The sequence below is a fragment of the Macaca nemestrina genome, chromosome 15, assembly GCF_043159975.1.
Source record: "Macaca nemestrina isolate mMacNem1 chromosome 15, mMacNem.hap1, whole genome shotgun sequence".
Classification (NCBI taxonomy): Eukaryota; Metazoa; Chordata; class Mammalia; order Primates; family Cercopithecidae; genus Macaca; species Macaca nemestrina.
In genome coordinates this window covers 96,761,042-96,783,702 of record NC_092139.1, presented here as the reverse complement: position 1 = coordinate 96,783,702, position 22,661 = coordinate 96,761,042, and the positions used below count along the sequence as shown (strand labels likewise).

At 49.6% G+C, this 22,661-nt stretch overlaps 1 protein-coding gene across 3 annotated transcripts in view; it reads right to left on the bottom strand.

Moving 5' to 3' along the window:
* Positions 1-22,661, bottom strand: part of LOC105487277 (kringle containing transmembrane protein 1) — a 143,176-nt gene that overhangs the window by 41,928 nt on the left and 78,587 nt on the right. Inside the window, exon 10 of one of the 3 annotated variants that reach the window (XM_071080356.1) lies at positions 17,556-17,865. The exons of the other annotated variants lie outside the window; for them this stretch is intronic. Within the exon in view, the coding sequence (XP_070936457.1) occupies positions 17,725-17,865 (141 nt within the window). The 3' untranslated portion in view covers positions 17,556-17,724. Of the gene's footprint in view, positions 1-17,555; positions 17,866-22,661 lie in introns of those variants that run through there. 3 annotated transcript variants of the gene reach the window in all.

The window sequence follows — 22,661 nt, the reverse complement described above, 5'->3', positions numbered from 1 at the left end:
TATGACCTTCCACCTAAACCTGCACCACCACCCGCGTCTGCCCCACCCTTTCCTGGTGCCCAAGCCCTCGTTTTCCTTCGCAGACCACCCACCTCCCCACTCAAACGATGGGAAACTCCACCAGCATTCCTTCCAAAACGCCTCTCGAACTTACCCCTTCTCCACCCAACTCCACTCCTGGTCCAAGCCACTGACACCTCTCATCTTAATGACTGCAAACTCCCTTGCTGGTCTCTAGCCTTCAGCCCCGTCCCTCCCAATCCACTTCCCAGCCACCACCTCTGGGAATAAATGCGATGGCAATCTGGCAGGGCTGCCGCCTGCCTCACTTCCTCGTTGCTCCCCGTTGCCCTCGGGGCAAACGTCCAGTGTGCCTGCCGCTGCTGAGCCCTCCAGCCCCATCTCTTGCCACATACCCACTTGCACCCCAAGCTCCAGGCAGACAAGCACTGTTTGGCTCCTCAAACCAGCCAGTGCCTTTGGCCTGTGAACCTGAGCACGGTCTGTGCCTTGGCTCCCTCCCCCCATCCCCTGCCTGGGGGTCATTCCTGGGCATCCCCTGAATTTCTGAGGTGGTTGGGAGCCTCTATAGTCACTCAGGCCTCCTGGGCTTGTCCCTAATGGGCCCCCAACTTCCTTCCAGGCTTGGCCTAGGCTGGGTTTGGGGAAGGCGCATGGAACGGTTGTGAACATTTAAATAGATAGGTATGTGGGGAGGGAGGGCATCCACAGAGAGGTCCCCCGCAAAACCCTCAAGTAAGAACCTCATCTGGAAGGCGAACCCCAAAGGGGAAAGAAGCCCCATCTACCCCTGCTCTAGAGGCACAGGGGTGACGCTGTGGAGGGGTCAGAATCAGGGACTCTGCCCACAGCCACTGCACCATAGGAGGCCGCAGAGCCACTCAGGAGGGGCGGGAAGACAGCCACAGGGTGACCGGGATTCTCTCCTTCTTGCCTTGAACAAACTCTACTCTGCCACCCTGGACTCTTATTACCCTTACGATGGCATCTCACCCTGTCGCCCAGGCTGGAGTGCAGGGGCGTGATTTCGGCTCACTGCAACCTCTGCCTCCCAGGTTCAAGTGATTCTCCCGCCTCAGCCTCCCTAGTAGCTGGGATTACAGGCGTGCATCACCACGCCCGGCATATTTTTGTATTTTTAGTAGAGACGGGGTTTCGCCATGTTGGCCAGGCTGGTCTCAAACTCCTGTCCTCAAGTGATTCACCTGCCTCAACCTCCCAAAGTGGTGGGATTACAGGCGTGAGCCACCGCACCCAGCCCCCGGACTCTTTTTCAACCAGGCCTGACCTTTTGAATTCTGTGGTCACCTCTGTATTGTCCAATTTTAGCAGGAATCCTGCTAAGTCAGATTATCCAGAGCCCCCTATATCTGACCACCTTCCATGTCTGATTGGGTTCCTCTTTCTCCACCACCCCTAGGTGCCGTCTGAGCACCCTGGCCTGTCTTCAGCAGGAATTCTGTTAGGTGGGTTTAGCTGGAACCCTTCTTCGCTCGGATGTTTCCTTAGTCACTTTCCATCCAGTGATCCCCACCCTGCTCCTTGTACTCCTTGGCGATCAATCCCCCACCGCAAAACCCCATCACGATGGTCCCTATGCCAATCTCAGTGGCTCCCCACTGCATAAAGTCAGCCTGATCATCCTTAACAAGTGTCATGAATAATAGCGGGCTTTGCAGCTGGCCTCATGCCCTCCCTTCTGGGCTTAGCAAAACACCCCCCTCCAACCCGGGTTCTCTACTCTGATGACCAAAGGCTTTCCTCCTCACATTGGATGTACATTTCTTCTTTTTTTAGAGACAGGGTCTTGCTGTTACCCAGGCTGATGTACAGTAGCACAATCATAGCTCACTGCTGTCTGGAACTGGGCTCAAGCAATCCTCCTGCCTCAGCCTCCTGGGGGGTAGCTAAGACTACAGGTGTGCCCAGCAAATTAACCACCATGCCCAGTAAATTAATTATTTATTATCATTTTGAGATGGGGTCTACTCTGTTGCCTAGGCTAGAGTGCGGTGGTACAATCATGCCTCATTGCAGCCTCAACCTCCCAGGCTCAAGCGATCCTCCCACCTCAGCCTCCCAAGTAGCTAGGACCACAGGTGTGTACCACCAAACCTGGCTAATTTTTTAATTTTTTGTGGAGATGAGGTTTTTCTTTGTTACCCAGGCTGGTCTCAAACTCCTGGGCTCAAGCGATCCACCTGCCTTGGCCTCCCAAAGTGTTGTAATTATAGGCGTGAGCCATGGTGCCCGGCCTCATGTACATTTCTAAATCTCCGATGCCAGGACCTCTGAGGTTTCTGCAGACCACATTCTCTCCTTCCACCCCTCATCACCTTTCCTCTGCAAGGGGCTTCCCTTTCACGCCTGGACCCTTCCACATTCCCTGGCCACCCCCTCTCCTCGCCAGCTCAGCCCATCCAGCCTGCTGCTCCCCTTGAGTATTCCCTGAGGCTCGCGGAGTTCAGGTTGGGGGTGCTCGGGTCTCAGCAGGGCCAGCACTCCACCACTGGTGTTCCTTGCCATACCGTGTAAGGCCCCAGAGCAGGCCTACCTGTGGCCTCTATGAGGTCTCAGTGTCGGACTAATTAACACCCCCAACCCATGCCATGGGGCCTCTGTTGTATTCCCAGCACTGGACCAAGTTGGGGAATCCAGAGATTATGTTCAGACCCAGCCCTGCCTTCCTGGAGCCCTCAGAGAGCCAAGCCAGCAACAGTCCGCACCTGACTCAGCCAGGACACTGTAGTTGCCTAGATATGACATGCAAACCAGTCACTAGCAGACCTGCAAACGGGTTTCACTGTCCAGAATTGAATGGAGGGCTACCCAGCTGTGGCAGGGTGAAGGCATTACTGGGTAAAAGGGGCTCACTGCCCCATGTGCTAAAAGCCAATGCTACGACACTAACTTGTTTTTTGTTGTTGTTGTTGTTTTTGAGACAGAGTTTTGCTCTGTTGTCCAGTCTGGAGTGCAGTGGCGCCATCTTGGCTCACTGCAACCTCCACCTCCTGGGTTCAAACAATTCTCCTCCCTTAGCCTCCCAAGTAGCTGGGATTACAGGTGCCCGCTACCAAACCCGGCTAATTTTTGTATTTTTAGTAGAGACAGGGTTTCTCCATGTTGGCCAAGCTGGTCTCGAACTCCTGACCTCACGATCTGTCCGCCTTGGCTTCCCAAAGTGCTGGGATTACAAGCATGAGTCACCGCGCCTGGCCGACACTGGGTTTTTGAGAAAAGAAAAGCTTTTATTACAAGTTGACTTACAAGGGAATAGGAGTCCAGCTCAAAGCTGCCTCCCTGTACTGGCTTTAAGGCATAATTTTATTGGAAAAGGTTTATGGGGTGGAAGGTAAGGGGAGGTCCTTGGGGAGGCACAGTTATCCTTCATGCCTCCTCATGGGTCGCATGTGCAAATCAGGAGACATTAGTATGAAACACGCAGTGGAAATTTAGGCTTTGATGTCTGAAAGCCTGTTCTGCACAGACTCCCGTTGGCCATCTTGGTTCCAGCCAATTTCAGCCAGTTTCTAAAATCTCACAAGTGGAGGGAGTGTCAGCTTTTTAGGAAGTTGTTTCTTTTCTTACCTGCTATCCTGCAAACTCAAGAATTTCTGTTAGTCCCTGACATCTTAAACTACTTGGGGCACGGTTTCGGAGGGACCCATAGGGCCCGCAACACAGACGATGACCTGTGAGCTGTTGCCCAGGGCCTTGTGGGCAGAGGGGCCCTGTGCTCCGTTTAACGCTCTGCTGTTGCTCTCTTGAAATTCTTCATAGTTTTCCAATGGGGCTGCTCATTCTCGTTCTTTTTTTTTTTTTTTTGAGATGGAGTTTCACTCTTGTTGCCCAGGCTGGAGTGCAATGGTGTGATCTTGACTCACTGCAACCTCCACTTCCCGGTTTCAAGCGATTCTCCCGCCTCAGCCTCTGGAGTAGCTGGGATTGCAGGTGTCCGCCACCATGCCCAATTTTTGTATTTTTATTAGAGACAGAGTTTCACCATGCTGATCTCAAACTCCTGACCTCAGGTGATCTGCCCACCTCGGCCTCCCAAAGTGCTGGGATTACAGGCATGAACCACTGTGCCTGGCCGTGGGGGCTGCTTATTCTCATTTCACACTGGACCTTGCAGATTATATGGCCAGTCCTGAGGGTCCCGAGGCTTCGTGTGTGGGCCATTCACCAGGTACGCATCCATCTGGCATCACCCATCATCCTCATCTTCTGCTGCGTGCCTTGCCACATGGAAATGTCAAAGGCCTGTGATTGAAGTGATCATGGGATGTGGCACTCAGGGGTGGTGTCTGGCTGGGAGCCTCAGGAATGCCCAAATCCTGCTTCCTGTGAAGTCCCCCAGCAAGATACAGGCACAAAGACACAGACGCACCGGAAATCAACGTGCCACTTGGTTCTGGGAGCCTCTCAGAAAAAACCACAGTGGGCCTGGGGCCTTTTGAGGTCTCTGGGTGACAAGTCCCTCTTGGGATTAGACCATGGTGACCACTGATCCTGAGCAAGTCACACAAGGCTTCACAACGGTTCCAGATGATAAAACATGGCACCAGGGCCGGATGCTGGTGGGAAGTCCCTCCTTCCGCTCTGATTTTGTGGTTGCTTGCTGTGTGCTGTTTCCACAGGAGGACAAAGGGGAACTCACCCCCGAGGGTCCCAGAGGCGAGAAAGGTGCAACTAGATGTCACTCTCAGTCCTGCCTCAAGTGAGTCACACAGTTCTGACTGGCTGTGTCGAGGACACTGTTTCTCTTTTTTTTTTGGAGACGGAGTCTTACTCTGTTGCTCAGGCTGGAGTGCAGTGGCGTGATCTCAGCTTACTGCAGGCTCTGCCTCCCGGCTTCACGCCATTCTCCTGCCTCAGCCTCCCAAGTAGCTGGGACTACAGACGCCCTCCACCATGCCTGGCTAATTTTTTTTTTTTTTTTTGTATTTTTAGTAGAGACAGGTTTCACCATGTTAGCCAGGATGGTCTCGATCTCCTGACCTCATGATTCTCCTGCCTCAGCCTCCCAAAGTGCTGGGATTACAGGCGTGAGCCACCACGCCCAGCTTTTCTTTATTTTCTTAGAGATGAGGTCTCACTCTGCTGCCCAGGCTGGAGTGCAGTGGTGCGATCATAGCTCACTGCACCCTCGACCTTCTGGGCTCAAGCAATCCTCCCGTCTCAGCCTCCCAAAGCACCTGGGATTACAGGCATGAACCACCACGCTGGGTCAGAAACAGCCCACCGTTTCTGTGCGAGGAGAGGCAATGAAGGCGTCCCCTCTGCCCTCTGAAGTTGCCACCCAGTTGTGCCCACAGAACCTGGCTGTGTCTGCAGTCAGATACCTCTGGGCTGCCCCTGAGACCAGATGAGTGATGTCACTGCAGAGTCCTGAATTGCCTGGGAAGGCAGGAAGGACAATGAGTGGTGACTGAAAGTACAGCTCTAGGCAGGGAGGGAGAGAACAGTAAGAAGAATTTGACGGATTTTGGTCTCTTTTGTTTTGTTTTTGAGACGGGGCCTCACTCTTGTCACCCAGGCTGGAGTGCGGTGGTCCGATCATGGCTCACTGCAGCCTTAAACTCTTGGACTCCAGCGATCTTCCTGCCTCAGCTTCCTGAGTAGCTGGGACTACAGGCATGTGCCACCACACCAGGCTAATTTTTTTTTTGAAAGATGGGGTCTCACTATGTTGCTCAGGCTGGTCTCAAACTCTTGGGCTCATGTGATCCTTCCACATCAGCTTCCCAAAGTGCTGGGACTACAGATGTGAGCCACCACACCTGGCCTCATCTTAGTCTCTTGATTTTCTGAAAGCTCCATCTCACTGTGACTAAAAGAGTCGAGACACGCTGGTATAACTTCTGCAGGCTGTAACATACTCTAAAGGTTCTAAACTATTACTAAGCAGATGATCAATTCCTTAATTTGGGCTTTTGGTAAAGTGGGCCAGAGTTCAAGGCTTAGGCGCAAGGTCTAGGGGGACCTCCCCATGCCTGTGCCCAAACACCACAAGGAAGAAGGGAATGAGCCCCAGCAGATGTGAGGAGCAGAAGTGACCCCCGAAAGGCAGCCGTCCAGCAGGGTGCATGACCACAGGCTCCACATGAGCAGACGCCATGTCTCTGTTCCATGCTCTGTCCTTTGCAACCAGAAGCATACCAGGCACCTGGCAGGTGCTCAATAAGTAGTTGTGAAAAAAAGCCATCTGGTCACTCAGAAGCAGACGACTAGGAGAGTGTGCATATGTGTGCATGTGTGCGTGTGTATGGTGGGTGTGCGTGTGTATGGTGGGTGTGCGTGTGTTTGGCGTGTGTGCATGCAGGTGATGTGTGTGCATGGGTACTTGTGTGCTTGCACATGTGTGTGTGCATGTGTGCACACACATGGTGTGTGTGTGGTGAGGTGACAGATCTTCTGATAGTGACTCTGCCTTCCAGCAAATCTGACCCAGTCACTGGCCTGGAAGTTGACCCATTCTGAATGGCAGCCCCTCGTCTTGGAGCAAAACGCGGCGCGACAGGAGAGAGGCAGTTCTTTCTTCTCGCTCCTGCTAACTGGCGCCCTCCCAGGGCCTAAACTCCCCATGACCTGTGCAAGAGTCTAAGAGAAGATGCCAGTCCCCCTGGTGACCCGGCCGGAGGAGAGAAATACAATGTCTTGCTGCCTGGAGTCCAGAGTCGAATGGGGTTCGGGGGACATTCTATCAGTCCTTGCTGCCATCACCCCTGCATGTCATAGAGCTCCAACATAGCCAAGGACAGTGGGGTTCAAATTCAAGGACTGCTATTTCTTAGTTGTTTGGTCTTGAGCAAAATTCCCTCTTCTGAGTAGGGGAAAAATTATTACTAGCCTGTTGTGATTATTGAACAAGATCATGAAGTACCACGTGGTGGGCAGCGGCCTCCAAGATGAGAGAGTGGCTAATGAGCCCCACCTCCTGGTTTCGTGCCCTGGTACAGTCACCTCCCGTACTGAATAGGGCTGGCCTCTGTACCTATTGGATGTTGTGAAAATGACAGAGTGATTTCTGAACTATCTTTTGTGTGTGTGTGACAGGCTCTTGCTCTGTCACCCAGGCTGGAGTGCAGCAGCGCAATCGTGGCTCACTGTACCCCTGAACTCCTGGGCTCAAGGAATCTCCCGTTTCAGCCTCCTGAGGACTACAAGCACACACCACCACACCTGGCTATTTTTTTACCTTTTGTGGAGATAGGGTCTTGCTCTGTTGCCCTGGTCAGTCTCGAACTCCCGGCCTCTTGATCCCAAAGTGCTGGGATTACAGGTGTGAGCCACCATGCCTGGCCTAAACTGCTCTTGAATCCCTGACCCACAGAAACTCGGGATAATCACAGTTCCTTGTGGGTTTTTTTTGTTCATTAATTTTTTTGAGACGGTGACTAGCTCTGTCTCCCAGGCTTGTGTGCAGTGGCGCAATCTCGGCCCACTGCAACCTCCGCCTCCCGGGTTCAAGCGATTCTCCTGCCTCAGCCTCCCAAGTAGCTGGGATTACAGGTGCCTGCCACCACGCCCAGCTAATTTTTGTATTTTTCGTAGAGACAGGGTTTCACTGTGTTGGCTAGGCTGCTCTCGACCTCCTGACCTCATGATCTGCCTGCCTGGGCCTCCAGTTCCTTGTTTTAAACTATTTTTGGATAGTTTGTTACGTAGCAAAGGATAACAGAAGCATTTATTATCAATAAATGATAGCAAAGTGCTGTTACTAATCAACCTTCTTCTCTGGAATCATGTTTTGTAACCAGATTGAGATCATCGTGCTAGGTTCCTTCTCTCCTTCAACCGTTCCAGCCAATGCAACAAAGGACTGGTTCCATCAGTCTGTCAGGTGTGTCCAGATTCCTCTTTGACTTCACGAAGGCCCCCACACCGTAGTCAACAGCCGTTTCCATTTTGGACTAGTTAATCGATCTCCTGCTTTTGTAAATCTCTTACATCTGGACTGTTCTTTTTAAAATGTAAGATCCTCAGCTGGGCGTAGCAATGGGGGCCTGTAATCCCAGCTACTTGGGAGGCTGAGGTGGGAAGATCCCTTGAGCCCAGCGGTTTGAGGCTGCAGTGCGCCATGATTCACCCTGTGAATGGGCTCTGCATTCCAGCCTGGGCAATATACCAAGACCTCGTCTATTTTTTTCAACTTTTATTTTAGATGTAGGGTATACACATGCAGGTTTGTTACATGGGTGTATTGCGTGATGCTGAGGTTTGGGATATGAATGATCCCATCAGCCAGGTGGTGAGCATAGTTCCCAAGAGTTAGTTTTTCAACCCCTGCCCCCTTTCCTCCCTTCCCCGCTTCATAGTCCCCAGTGTCTACTGTTGTCATCTTTATGTCCCTGAGTACCTGTATTAGTCTGTTCTCACACTGCTATCAAGAAATACCTGAGGCGGGGCATGGTGGCTCATGCCTATAATCCCAGCACTTTGGGAGGCTGAGGCAGGTGGATCACTTGAGGTCAGGAGTTCCAGACCAACCTGGCCAACATGGTGAAACCAAGTCTCTACTAAAAATACGAAAATTAGCTGGGCGTAGTGGTGGGCCCCTGTAATCCCAGCTATTTGGGAGGCTGAGGCAGGAGAATCACTTGAACCCGGGAGGCGATGCTGCAGCAAGCCGAGATCGCGCCACTGCACTCCAGCCTCGGCGACGAGAGAGAAACTCCGTCTCAAAAAAACAAAAAAAGAAATACCTGAAACTGGGTAATTTATAAAGGAAAGAGGTTTAATTGACTCACAGTTCCGCATCGTTTGCCGGGGAGGCCTCAGGAAACTTAAAAGCATGGCGGAAGGCAAAACGGGAAGCAGACACCACCTTCGCAACATGGCAGGAGCGCGTGGGAGCGAACGCAGGAAAAAATTCCACTTTTAAAACCATCAGATCTCGCGAGACTCACCCACTATCACGAGAACCACTGGGGCGGGGGGCGGAATTGCCCCGTTAATCCAATCACTTCCCTCCCTCAACACGTGGGGCTTACAGGTCCCTTCCTCGGCAAGGGGCGATTACAATCGAGATGAGATTTGTGTGAGGACACAGAACCAAACCATATCAGTACCCTATGTTTATGGTTTTATGTACTTGTGAATGGCCTCCAGCTGGATCTATGTTGCTGCAAAGTACATGATTGTATTCTTTTTTATGATTATGTAGTATTCCACAATGTATATGTACCACGATTTCTTTATCTTATCCACCATTAATGGGCACCTAGGTTGATGCCTTGTCTTTACTATTGTGAATAGTGCTGTGATGAACACACAAGTGCCTATGTCATTTTGGTAGAATAATTTGTTTTCTTTTGGATATATACCCAATAATGAAGCTATAATGGAACTGCTTTTCTTTTTTTCTTTTCTTTCTCGCTTTTTTTTTTTTTTTTTTGTGACAGAGTTTTGCTCTTGTTGCCCAGGCTGGAATGCAGTGGCACAATCTCGGTTCACTGCAGCCTCCACCTCCAGGGTTCAAGCAATTCTCCTGCCTCCCGAGTAGCTGGGATTACAGGCGTCTGCCACCACGCCCAGCTAATTTTCTGTATTTTTAGTAGAAACTGAGTTTCACCATGTTGGCCAGGGTGGTCTTGAACTCCTGACCTCAGTTCATCCACCTACCTCAGCCTCCCAGAGTGCTGGGATTACAGGTGTGAGCCACTGCGCCCGGCTGGGATTGCTTTTCTTGTTCCAAGGGGAATGCTTCAGTGTTTGCCTGTTCAGTATCATGTTGGCTGTGGGTTTGTCATAGATGGCTCTTACTATTTTGAGGTACGTTCCTTCCATGCCTAGTTTCTTGAGGGTTTTTATCATGAAAGGATGTTGGATTTTTTTGAAAGCATTTTCTGCATCTATTGGGGTGATGGTTTTAGTTTGTAATTCTATTTATGTGGTGAATCACATTTATTGATTCATGCATGTTGAACCAATCTTGCATCACAGGAATGAAACCTACTTGATCATAGTGAATTAATTTTTTTTTTTTTTTTTGAGATGGAGTCTCACCCTGTTGTTCAGGCTGGAGTGCACTGGCACAATCTTGGCTCACTGCAACCTCCACCTCCAGATTCAAGTGATTCTCCTGTCTCAGCCTCCTGAGGAGCTGGGATTACAGACATGCACCACCGTGCCTGGCTAATTTTTTTGTATTTTTAGTAGAGATGGGGTTTTGCCATGTTGGTCAGGCTGGTATCAAACTTACGGCCTCCAGTGATCTACCCACTTCAGCTTCCCAAAGTGCTGGGATTACAGGCATGAGCCACCGCCCAGCCAACTTTTTGATGTGCTGTTGAATTCAGTTTGCTAGTATTTTGTTGAGGATTGTTGTATCTATGTTCACCAGTGATATTGGCCTGGAGTTTTGTTTTTTCACTGTGTCTTTGCCAGGTTTTGAGGTCAGGGTGATGCTGGCTTCATAGAATGAGTTAGAGAGGAGTTCCTCCTACCTGATTTTTGGGAATAGTTTCAGTAGAATTGGTAGCAGCTCTTCCTTGTACATCTGGTGGAATGTGGCTGTAAATCTAGCTGGTCCAAAGCTTTTTTTGGCTGGTAAGTTTTTTAGTACCGATTTCACTTTTTTTTTTTTTTTTTTTTTTTTTTTGAGATGGAGTCTTGCTGTGTCACTCAGGCTGGAGTACAGTGGCCTGATCTCGGCTCACTGCAAGCTCTGCCTCCCGGGTTCACGCCATTCTCCTGCCTCAGCCTCCCGAGTAGCTGGGACTACAGGCGCCCACTACCATGCCTGGCTATTTTTTGTATTTTTAGTAGAGACACGGTTTTATTGTGTCAGCCAGGATGGTCTTGATCTCCTGACCTCATGATCCGCCCGCCTTGGCCTCCCAAAGTGCTGGGATTATAGGCGTGAGCCACCGCGCCCGGCCTAGTTCCTTTTCTCTAGAGAACCCTGATTCAATTTCTGAACATGATATCGATTTGTTCAGTCTTTCAGTTTCTTCCTGATTCAATCTTGGGACATAGTGTGTTTCCAGGAATTTATCCATTGCCTCTAGATTTTCTAGTTTATGTGTGCAGAGGTGTTGATAACAGTCTCTGAGGATCTTTTGTATTTCTCTTGTATTGTGGGGTCACTTATTATAAGGGACATCTTTGTTATTTCTGATTTTGCTTATTTAGATCTCTCTTTTTTTTCTTTGTTAATCTAGCTAGCGGGGGCCGGGCGCGGTGGCTCAAGCCTGTAATCCCAGCACTTTGGGAGGCCGAGACGGGCGGATCACGAGGTTAGGAGATCGAGACCATCCTGGCGAACACGGTGAAACTGCGTCTCTACTAAAAAAAAAAAAATACAAAAAACTAGCCGGGCGAGGTGGCGGGCGCCTGTAGTCCCAGCTACACAGGAGGCTGAGGCAGGAGAATGGCGTAAACCCGGGAGGCGGAGCTTGCAGTGAGCTGAGATCCGGCCACTGCACTCCAGCCCCGGCGACAGAGCGAGACTCCGTCTCAAAAAAAAAAAAAAAAAAAAAAAAAATCTAGCTAGCGGTTTACTGGAACTGTTTATCCTTTCAAATAATCAACTTTTGGTTTTGCTGATTCTTTGTATGAATTTTTGTGTCTCAATTTCATTAAGTTATTAACTCTGATTTTAGTTATTTCTTTTCTTCTGCTATCTTCTGGGTTAGTTTGTTCTTGTTTTTCTAGTTCCGCTATGTGCGATATTAGATGGTTAATTTGAGGTCTAACTTTTTGAAGTAGGCGTTTTAGCACTATCAACTTTCCTCTTAATACTGCTTTTGCTGCATCCCAGAGATTTTGGTACTTTGTATCTCTGTTTTCATTTCTTTCAAAGAATTTTTTTGATTTTCTGCCTTTATTTGTTGTTTACCCCAAAAATCATTCAGGAGCAAGTCATTTAATTTTCATATAATTGTGTGGTTTTGAGAGATCTTCTTAATCTAATTTAATTAATTTTTTTTTTTTTTTGAGACAGAGTCTCACTCTGTTGCCCAGGCTAGAGTGCAGTGGCATGATCTCGGCTCACTGCAACTTCCACCTCCCAGGTTCAAGTGATTCTCCTATCTCAGCCTCCCAAGTAGCTGGGATTACAAGCACCTGCCACCATACTTAGCTAATTTTTTTTGTGTGTGTGTATTTTTAGTTGAGACAGGGTTTCACCATGTTGGCCAGGCTGGTCTCAAACTCCTGACCTCAAGTGATCTGTCTATCTTGGCCTCCCAAAGCGCTAGGATTACAGGCGTGAGCCACTGTACCTGGCCAAAATCTTCTTAGTATTTTCTGTCTTTATTCTACTGTGGTCCAAGAATATGGCTGGTATAATTTTTAGTTTTTTGAATGTATTGAGACTTGCTCTATGGCCGAGCATGTGGTTGATCTTGGAATATGTTCCATGTGCGGATGAGAAGAATGTATATTCTGTAGCTGATGGGTGGAGTTTTCTATAGATGTCTAATAGGTCCAGTTGGTCAAGTGCTGAGTTTAAGTCCAGAATTTCTTCGGTAGTTTTCTGCCTTGATTTCTGCCCGGCCTTTGGTTTTGTTTTGTTTTTGCTTCCTGAATGTTTACACCTGAGAACATTAAGGAGCAAAACACTCCTGGGCTGGCCGGGCGCAGTGGCTCATGCCTGAAATCCCAGCACTTTGGGAGGCCAAGGAGGAAGGATTACTTGAGCCCAGGAGTTCGAGACCAGCCTGGGTAACGAAGTGAGATCCTGTCTCTAAAAAAAAAAAAAAAAAACACTTGGCTGGGCACAATGGTTCATGCCTGTAATCCCAGCACTTTAGGAGGCCAAGGCAGGTGGATCGCTTGAGGTCAGGAGTTTGAGACCAGCTTTGGCCAACATGGAGAAACCCTGTCTCTACTAAAAATACAAAAATTAGCCCAGCTTGGTGGCAGTTGCATGTAATCCCAGCTACTTGGGAGACTGAGGCAGGATAATCGCTTGAACCCAGGAGGCGAAGGTTGCAGTGAGCTCAGCAGTGAGCCAACCTGGGCAACAGCGTGAGACTCCGTCTCAAAAAAACAAAAACAAAAGAAAACAAAAAATCAACACTCCTGAGCTGACCACTACTGCCCATCATCCTCCAGGCCCATTTCCCGTGGTCTTGGTCTCCCACCAGGCTGGCAGATAACCATCAGCCACAGCCATGCCCTGGAGGTGGGGCCATCTGGAACCAAGACTGATCCCTTCTGGACTCAGGACTGACGTTGTCATTTGTGAGGCCCAGTGCAACATAAAAATATGGGGCCCCTTCTTGGAAAATGATTAAGAATTTCAAGATGGTGACAGCTAGGGCCAAATGTGGGGCCTTTGTGAGGATGGGCCCTGTGTGACTGTGGAGGCTGCACTTCCATGAAGCCATCCTGCTGGTGGCACAGAACTTTCCAGCCCAGCTTGGTGGCAGCTGCATGTAATCCCAGCTACTTGGGAGACTGAGGCAGGAGAATCGCTTGAACCCAGGAGGCATGGCTGTGGCTTATGGTTATCTGCCAGCCTGGTGGGAGACCAAGACCACGGGAAATGGGTCTGGAGGATGATGGGCAGTAGTGGTCAGCTCAGGAGTGTTGATTTTTTGTTTTCTTTTGTTTTTGTTTTTTGAGACAGAGTCTCACGCTGTTGCCCAGGTTGGCCCAGTTTCCCTGGAATTCCCTGTGCCCCATGTTGGCTCCTCTCCTCTGTTCTCCCTTTTCCTTCCCCAGTGCCCTCTCACATCCTCTTTTCTGCAAAGTGACCCAGGAATCTTGGCTGGTGTGGCCTCCCCTTGATGTCTTCAGGGCTGTTGGGTTTCCCTTGACATTCATCTGGGGGACTCTGCCTCTTGCTCCGGCATCATTTTGTCCCTCTATTGCCATGGCTGGCTGCATGTGAGGAACCTGGACCACATGGGGCTAGATTGCAAATCGGTACCCCGTGTTTTACCTGTGTTTCTCACACTGGGCCAGCCTACTTCTCCAGCTTCATGCTCTCATGTGCTGAGCAACAATCTCAAGGCATTCTGGGCCCTGACATGACTACAAGCTTTTGAATAGTGTGGCAGAGATGAGCTGTATATTTGCTAATTTCATTGTACACACCTGCTGGCCCACTGGAAGACTACATTTCCCAGTGGCCTGTGCATCTAGGTGAGACCATGTGACCTGTGACGGCCAGTGAAATGTGACGGGAAATGAAGTACAGGACTCCTAGGCCATGTCCCTCTGCCATGTTTGCTCCCCCGACCTGCCTGTTTGTGACACAGATGGTGGAGCTACAAGATGGAAGCAATCACTTCTGACTTTGCAGTCTCCCTTAGAGGCTACACGATGCCCTTCTCCCAGCCCAAGGGCTCAGGGAACATATCTAGGGGATTGGCTTTCTCCTCATTTTTCAAGGCGGGTCCTTGCCACCAGCCTCCTTGTTTTCAGGAAGCTCCATGCAGCCAGGGACATGACATTGGCCACAGAGGCAAAGTCATGGTGGGGGCTGGATGCGGTGGCTCACACCTGTAATCCCAGCACTTTGGGAGGCCGAGGCAGGTGGATCACTTGAGGCCAGGAGTTTGAGACCAGCCTGGCCAACATGGTGAAATCCTGTCTCTATTAAAAATACAAAAATTAGCTGGGCATGGTGGTGTGTGCCTGTAATCCCAGCTACTCGGGAGCCTGAGGCAGGAGAATCACTTGAACCCAGGAAGTGGAGGTTGCAGTGTGCTGAGATCGTGCCACTGCACCCCAGCCTGGGTGACAGAGCAAGACTGTGTCTCAAACAACAACAACAACAACAACAACAACAAACAAACAAAGTCATGGTGGGACCTTGAACACTAATCCTGCTCTCTGGGTCTCAGCTCCCTCACTGGAAAGAAGGCAATCCCCCAGCCTCTCATGATGGAATTCCGGTCCCGAGGGCAGCTGAGAGCTGTCCCCTCACTCTCTCTGGCTACATCCAAGGGAAGACCTGACTGTGATCTTTGCATGGAGCCCCCACAGGTCGGCTCCTCTGAGCTTGGCATAGTTTGTAGAAGCCTGAAGATGATAACCCTATGGAAAGACTTTTCCAATATGAATATGTGGGGATGGGCAGGTGTGGCTTCAAAGTTGCAAAAAGGTTCAGTCCAGCTTTGCCCCCACTTACCAGCAGGATGACCTTGGGCAAGGAACACCTTCTGTCTGAAGAAGAGACTCTATCCACCTAGGATTAAGTGATGACAGCACAGACTTTATTTCTCCAAGACTCAATTTCCTCATCTATGAAATAGAAATAGAACTATACCTACCTCATGGGGTTGCTGGGAGAGTCAAAGGAAATAAGGCACCGTATGTAGAGTTGAGCGGGGAGCCTGGTCCTAGGTGTCTAGTGAATGTCAATGTCAAAATGACCGAGTGCCTGCCCCTCAGCAGCCTTGCTCCTCCCAGCTCTGCATGCAGGCCCTGGGGACTCCCCCGAGTGGTTTGATGATTTCCAGGGCTGCTCACGGCCCTTCATCTGGAATGGGGTGCAGCAGTGTGGGGGCCTTCTTGGGGGTGGGTCCCTAGTACCTCATTTAGAGTTTTGAAGAGGCAGCCAGTGTCCTGTGCAGACAGCATTCCAAGGCCTGGAAGGCCCACCAATCACCAAGTTCTAGCACAGGCCCAATCAATCACTCCCGCAACCTGCTGCAGACCGGCTGGCAGAAGATCAGACGCCCTGGTTGCTGAGGGTTAATTACCAACTTGGCACCGTCAGCTCAGGGAGAACTTGCAAGAGTCTTTCTGTCTCTTTTTGTCTGTTTCCAAAGACATAAACATTTGTACTGCAAGTGGCCCAGGGGGCCTGGAGATGTTTATTTTGTAGTTAACAAAGAGAAAGACATTTTGACTTGGGAGCTGAGTATTCTGCTGGCCCGAAGGAGAAGCTTCTGGGAGACTCCTCGCACTGGGAGGTGTCTCCAGGAGTGGCTCAGTGTGGGGCAGGGCAGTGGCGTGGGTGATGCTGGGCAGTAGAATAGATGTCTAGTCCAGGGCATTGGCCAGGCCCCTTCCTGGGGGCAAGCAGGGGAAGCAATGTTCCTCAGTGGTCCTAATGTGTGCTGGAAACACACGCACCAGTGTTTTGACGGTGCTTCTACTGAGCAGTGTGACAGTGAGAGAGACTTATGTTGTTCTTTTTGCTTTGCATGTTTCCAAATTTTTTTTTTTTTTTTTTTTTTTTGAGATGGAGTTTCGCTCTTGTTGCCCAGGCTGGAGTGCAGTGGCACTGTCTTAGCTCACTGCAACCTCTGCTCCCTGGGTTCAAGTGATTCTCCTGCCTCAGCCTCCCAAGTAGCTGGGATTACAAGCATGTGCCACCACGCCCAGATAATTTTTGTATTTTTAGTAGAGACAGGGTTTCGCCCTGTTGTCCAGGCTGATCTCAAACCCCTGACCTCAAGCGATCTACTTGCCTTGGTCTCTCAAAGTGCTGGGATTACAGGTGTCAGCCATAGCACCCAGCCTCCAAATTTTTAAGTAATCCACCTGCACTTTATTTTCAAACTTGCACATGTAATTCATGAATGTAAGAGATTCAAGCCACATATAAATATATCAAATAAAATGTGAAAATAGAAGTGTCCTTACCTCCTCTTTTCGTTTTTTTTTTTTTTTTTTTTTGGAGACAAGGTTTCACTCTGTTGCAGTGGCGTGATCATGATTCACTGCAGCCTAGAACTCCCAGGCTCAAGTGATCCTCCCCCCTCAGCCTCCTGAGTAGCTAGGACTACAGGCACGCACCACCATGCTTGGCTAATTTTCATATTTTTTGTAGACCCTGGGTTTTGCTATGTTGCCCAGGCTGGTCTCAAACTCCTGGGCTCAAGAGGCCACTTACCTTGGCCTCCCAAAGTGCTGGGATTATAGGCATAAGCAACTGCCCCTGGCTTCCTCCTCTTTTCCTTCCTTTCTTTTCCAAAGGTGACCACCATAAGAGTTAGGCACAGACCTTGCAGGACTTTGCTGGTGCCTTTGTATACGCATACATATATTTCCCTCTCTTTTTTAAAATTTGGCAAAAAAAAATTACACTTATGCTTTGTTCTTTGACTTGATTTTTTCATGTAAGGTATTCTGATACAGTATATATAGAGGAACTACATTAATTTGTTCTTTTTTTTTTTCATTGCCTTTGGAGATTATACACCACATTAATTTCAATGGTGACATAGGATTTCATAGTATGGAGGTAGAATAATTCATCTGATCACTTATCTAATGGAATGAGTCCTTTTTTTTTTTTTTTTTTTTTTTTGAGAGGGAGTCTTCCTCCTAGCCCAGGCTAGAGTGCAATGGCAAAATCTCGGCTCACTGCAAACTCCGCCTCCCGGTTTCATGCCATTCTCCTGCCTCAGGCTCCCAAGTAGCTGGGACTACAGGCGCCCGCCACCACACCCGGCTAATTTTTTGTAGTTTTAGTAGAAACGGGGTTTCACCGTGTTAGCCAGGATGGTCTCCATCTTCTGACCTCGTGATCCGCCCGTCTCGGCCTCCCAAAGTGCTGGGATTACAGGCGTGAGCCACCGCGCCCGGCCAGAATGAGTTCTTTAGAGGGTTTGGTGAGAGTGAGACCTGGGCTAATGTCCAGGTTTAGGGTCAGGAAACCTGTGACATTATTTTTTTCTTTTTTTGTTTTGAGATAGGGCTCTCGCTATTTTGCCCAGGCTGACTGTGAACTCCTGGGCTCAAGGCATCCATTCCCTCAGCCTCCAGAGTAGCTGGGATTACAGGCACACATCACCGCGCTGGGCAAAAGAATCCGTGTAACTGTAATGGAAGGGCTTGAGTGCGGTCGCGGTTCAGGGCGGGCCTTCTTCCGCAGATCTCCGGTCTTACCACGGGGCGGAGCTGGTGAGCAAGCCTGCGCCGGGATGGCTCCTGCAGGAAAGGCGAGGGCGACAGGAGGCGGGGGCTGGGGGCTTTGCCGCAGCGGGAGCCGGGCGGGCTGGCAGCTCCTTACCTCTGCCAGCTGGGCCAGTGGCCTTAGCCTATTTGTCCACCTGCAGCACTGGGGGAACTATGAGGACATTCAAATTCTGCATTCGTTCCCTTACCTGAAGCAACAGATAAGGAAATCCACCGCAGGCAGGGAGTCGGCAAAAAAGGGTATTTTCACCCAACAGCTAGGTCCCTAAGAAAGTGAAGGTCAGTAGATACTTTTATTAAATGGGGTCACATATTGAAGGTCTTGGGGAAAACCAGCTACTTGAAAGAACCAAGTCAGGAATTATTTTCTAAGGAGGGAACTGCCCCTACTTTGTGCGTTGTAAACTTGGAGTTTGATAAATGGGGTTCTCAATCTGAAAGGCGGGCACATCTGAGGTCCCCCCTGCTCCTGGTGGTCCCCTTAGTTTACTGATAAAAATCGTTAAAATTTCTTGAGGACTCACAGGCCAGTCACTGAGTTAAATATTGTACTTTTCTTATTTCATTTAATCTTCACAACAACCCTATGAGAAACTACTGCTGTATCTATTTTCTTTTTTTCTTTTTTTCTTTTCTTTTTTTCTTTCTTTTTCTTTCTTTCTTTTTTTTTTTTTTTTTTTGAGATGAAGTCTCACCCTGTTAGCCAGGCTAGAGTGCAATGGCGCGATCTCAGCTCACTGCAACCTCCTGCCTCCCAGGTTCAAGCGATTCTCCTGCCTCAGCCTCTGGAGTAGCTGGGTTTACAGGTGCCCGCCACCAGGCCAGGCTAATTTTTTTGTATCTTTAGTAGAGACGGGGTTTCAACACGTTGGCCAGGCTGGTCTCAAATTCCTGACCTCAGGTGATCCGCCCGCCTCAGCTTCCCAAAGTGCTGGGATTACAGGTGTGAGCCACTGCGCCCAGCCTCTATTTTCTAGATGAATAAATGGAGGTTATAAAGGAGCCAGGCATGGTGGCTCATGCCTGTAATCTCAGCACTTTGGGAGGCCAAGAGGAGAGCCCAGCAGTTCAAGACCAGCCTGAGCAATATAGTGAGACCCTGTCTCTACAAGAATTTTTTTTTTTTTTTTTTTTTTTTGATCAGCTGGACATGGCAGCTCACGCCTGTGGTCCTAGCTACTCAGGAAGCTGAGATGGAAGGATTGTTCAAACCCAGGAGAGTGAGGCTGCAGTGAGCTATGATTGTGCTGTCAGAGGCAATGGAACCAGAGCGACTCCATCTTGAATAGGAGCTACTGAGTAAAATGAGGCTGAGACCAGCTGGGCTGCATTCTAAGGAAGTCAGACATTCTTAGTCACAGGATGAGATAGGACGTCGGCAGGACTGGTTTCACAAGATACAGGTCACAAAGACCCTGCTGATCAAATGAGATGCGGTAAAGAAGCTGGACAAAACCCGCCAAAACCAACATGGCAATGAAAGTGGCCTCTGGTTGTCTTCACTGGTCATTGTATGCTAATTATAATCCTTTAGCATGCGGAAAGACACTCCCCCCAGGGCCATGACAGTTTATGAATGCCACGGCAATATCTGGAAGTTACCCTGTATGATCTAAAAAGGGAAGGAACCTTCAGTTCCGGGAACTCCCCACCCCTTTCCCGGAAAACTCATGAATCATCCATCCCTTGTTTAGTATATAATCAAGAAATAACCATAAGTCTACTCAGTCAAGCAGCCACGCCGCTGCTCTGCCTACGGAGTATCCTTCCTTTATTCCTTTACTTTCTTAATAGACTTGCTTTCACTTTACTGTCAGCTCACTCTTGAGTTCCTTCCTGCTTAAAGCCAGGAACCCATGTGGCCTCCCAGGCTGAATCCCAGTTTTGGAGTTTACCCTGTGACGGTGTCACTGCTCTCCAGCCTGGGCGACAGAGTGAGACCCTGTCTTTAGAGAGAGAAAAAAAGGAAAGGTTGTCCTTGGCAGGCAGTATGCCAGAGCCCCAAGAGTCAGCAGGAGAGGTGGGGGGACGCGGGGCGCAGGGAGGAGCTAGAGAAAGTTGAGCAGATTCTGTCTCCCGCTTTCGTAAGAGATTTGGGGGGCAGATTCCAGCCCAGTAAGTCAGCGCACAGAAGGGCAGGCCTCACCCGTCTCACAGGACTGAGAAGAGAGGCGAGTTTCTAAGAGACTGGAGGGCTCCCTACATGGGAAAGGGAAGTGATTTTAGCCGCGTTTGGCTGGCAGTTCGGCTGATGGTTCCAACTCATGGGTATTAGCAGAGGGGAACAAGGAATTGCTGAGGGTGGCAAATTGGTTATAATTAAGAGAACCTGGGAGACGCAAAACAATGTGAAGGCCACCAGCTGTCCTGGATCTAGAGCGTCTGTCCTTGGAGCCGCTTGCAGGGGGTTGGAGGGATGGCTCAGGAAACCAGCCGCCCTCCCCTACAGTGCAAACCATTCAGCAAAGACTGCGGGAGGATGGAGCCTCTCTGCCTGATATTCCCAGGGCCCAGGGGACTGCCCTTGCTCCTGGGCCTTCCTTCCTGCTTCACTGTCACCTTTTCTTCCTCCACAATTTACATGCCTTGTCTCTTAGGAAAGCAAACAGGCTTGGGAGTGGGCTCAAATCCTGACTCCTGTGCTTTTTTTTTTTTTTTTTTTAGACAGAGTCTTGTTCTGTCTCCCTGGCTGGAGTGCAACAGCACAATCTCGGCTCACGGCAACCTCCACCTCCCCGGTTCAAGCGATTCTCCTGCCTCAGACACCCGAGTAGCTGGGATTACAGGCACGTGCTACCACACCTGGCTAATTTTTGTATTTTCAGTAGAGACAGGGTTTCACCACGTTGGCCAGGCTAGTCTCAAACTCCTTACCTCAAGTGATCCACCCACCTCAGCCTCCCAAAGTGCTGAAATTACAGGGGTGAGACATCATGCCTGGCCGGTTTTTACACTTTTTAATTTGGGGGGAAAAAATCAAAAGAAAAGCATTTTGTAGCATTTTGTGACATGTGAATGTTATATAAACTTCAGGTTTTGGTATCCGTGAAGTTTTATGGGAACACAACCGTGCCCATTTGTTTACATATTGTCCGTGGCTAATAACAAGGGGGGCTTGGTGGCCCCTCATCCCCCGCTCCTCGTGGAGCTGCCCAGATGGCTCCAGAGCTTGCTGGGGTCACTGAGGGTCCCAGTGACTGGCCTGTGGTTCTGGTCAAAGGATCTGAGACTGTATGGCCTGCAAAGTCTAAAACATTTGGTATTTAGCCTTTTACAGAAAATGTTTGTCAACCCCTGGCATAAGTGCCTGACAATAGGTGGTCAGTAAAATGTATCCTGTTATTCGTATTATTATTACTGTTACTGTTATCCCTTTTGGCCTCATTTTAACTTTCAAATAATCACACTCATGGCTTAATGGAGAGATTCTAAACCTGAGGTCCATGGAAGGGTTTCAGGGGGCAGGGGGGTCTCTGAACCTCTGCAGTCTGGCAGATGGGGTCTTTTTTGGGGGGAGAGGCTCCATCCAACCCCTGGTTCTCAAAGGGGTTTGTGTCAACAAATAGGTAAAAAAAAAAAAAAAAAAAGTGTAGGTTTGATCCTTCCTTGACCCAGGCAAATCGATCCACACTTTCCCTGGGCTGTCTGAAGGCCACATCCTTGAAGATGAGCTATTTGGGGGCCCACCCACTGCCTGTGTTGGAGGGGCCTGCAGCTCAACAGGAATGAGGACCCACAGCTTTGGAGCCAGCAGTCCCAGGCTGAGTCCAAACCTTGGTGGCTCCTAGCTGAACCCCTTCTCTGACCCTCGGTTTCCTTGTTGGGTTGCTGCAAAGATTAATTTGGTAATGTCTGTTGGTCACTTGGCACAGCGTCTGGTACACAATAGGTACTGCAGAGATGGTAGTGATTACTAATCTTATTGTCCTTGCACATTCAAAAGTGCTTTCCTCAGCTCACTCAGACCCAGGAAAAGCTGCCCCTGTATTTGGCTGAATTTGAGGTCTGAATACCCCTTGAGGGCCCTTAATCTTTATCTTTGGTACCAGCAAATAAGGCAAGTCCACTAAACATTCACGTGATCAATATGCAAAGAAGCATGACCCTCAGTGAAGTTTTTAAGAGTTCAGTGACCTCATTTGAACAGAGACAATGCTTTTAAGAGTGAAATAAACGGGATCTGCAGCTTCGCTATTGCAAAAGCCCTGGCTGTTTCCGAGTGGCTGGTGTTTCTCCCAGAGGGGTTACTATGAAGCTCAAGCTTGGGTCTACTTTCCCCCTAAAACACTTCTTGTGGAGCCCCTTTTCCCAGCTCAGTCACCCAGAGCTAACAGGTTTATTCCAAAGCCCAGCAGCCACCACCGGGAGGGGACAGGGTGTCTTTGCAGACGGACTGTCCTGGAGATGGGCGTCCTGCACAGACTGGTTCACGTTCAGCCTGGCAGGCGCTGCCCGCCCCCAGTTGCTGGGCTTAGGCCCATTCAGCGGAGGCCTGGTGGCTCCAGACAACAGCTGGAGACCAGAAGTGAAGACTTCCAGCTACAAGCAAATGTTGCTGCTTCTTGAGATTGAAATATTCTATCCCTAAAGTGTCCCTTTCAGCTGAGCAAAAACAATCCCCCATCGGGACCCGACCTCGCCACAGAGGAACAAAAGCTTCCCAGTTCTCTGAGTCCCAGAGACTGTCTGCAGTTTCAGGCACGCATGGCCCAGAGGGGAAAGAAGATGGTCATGTGACTTCCAAGCCTGGAGACAAGGTCACCCTTGTCCAGTCCTATTCCCCTTCATGGGAAGAAGAGCCTTTGACT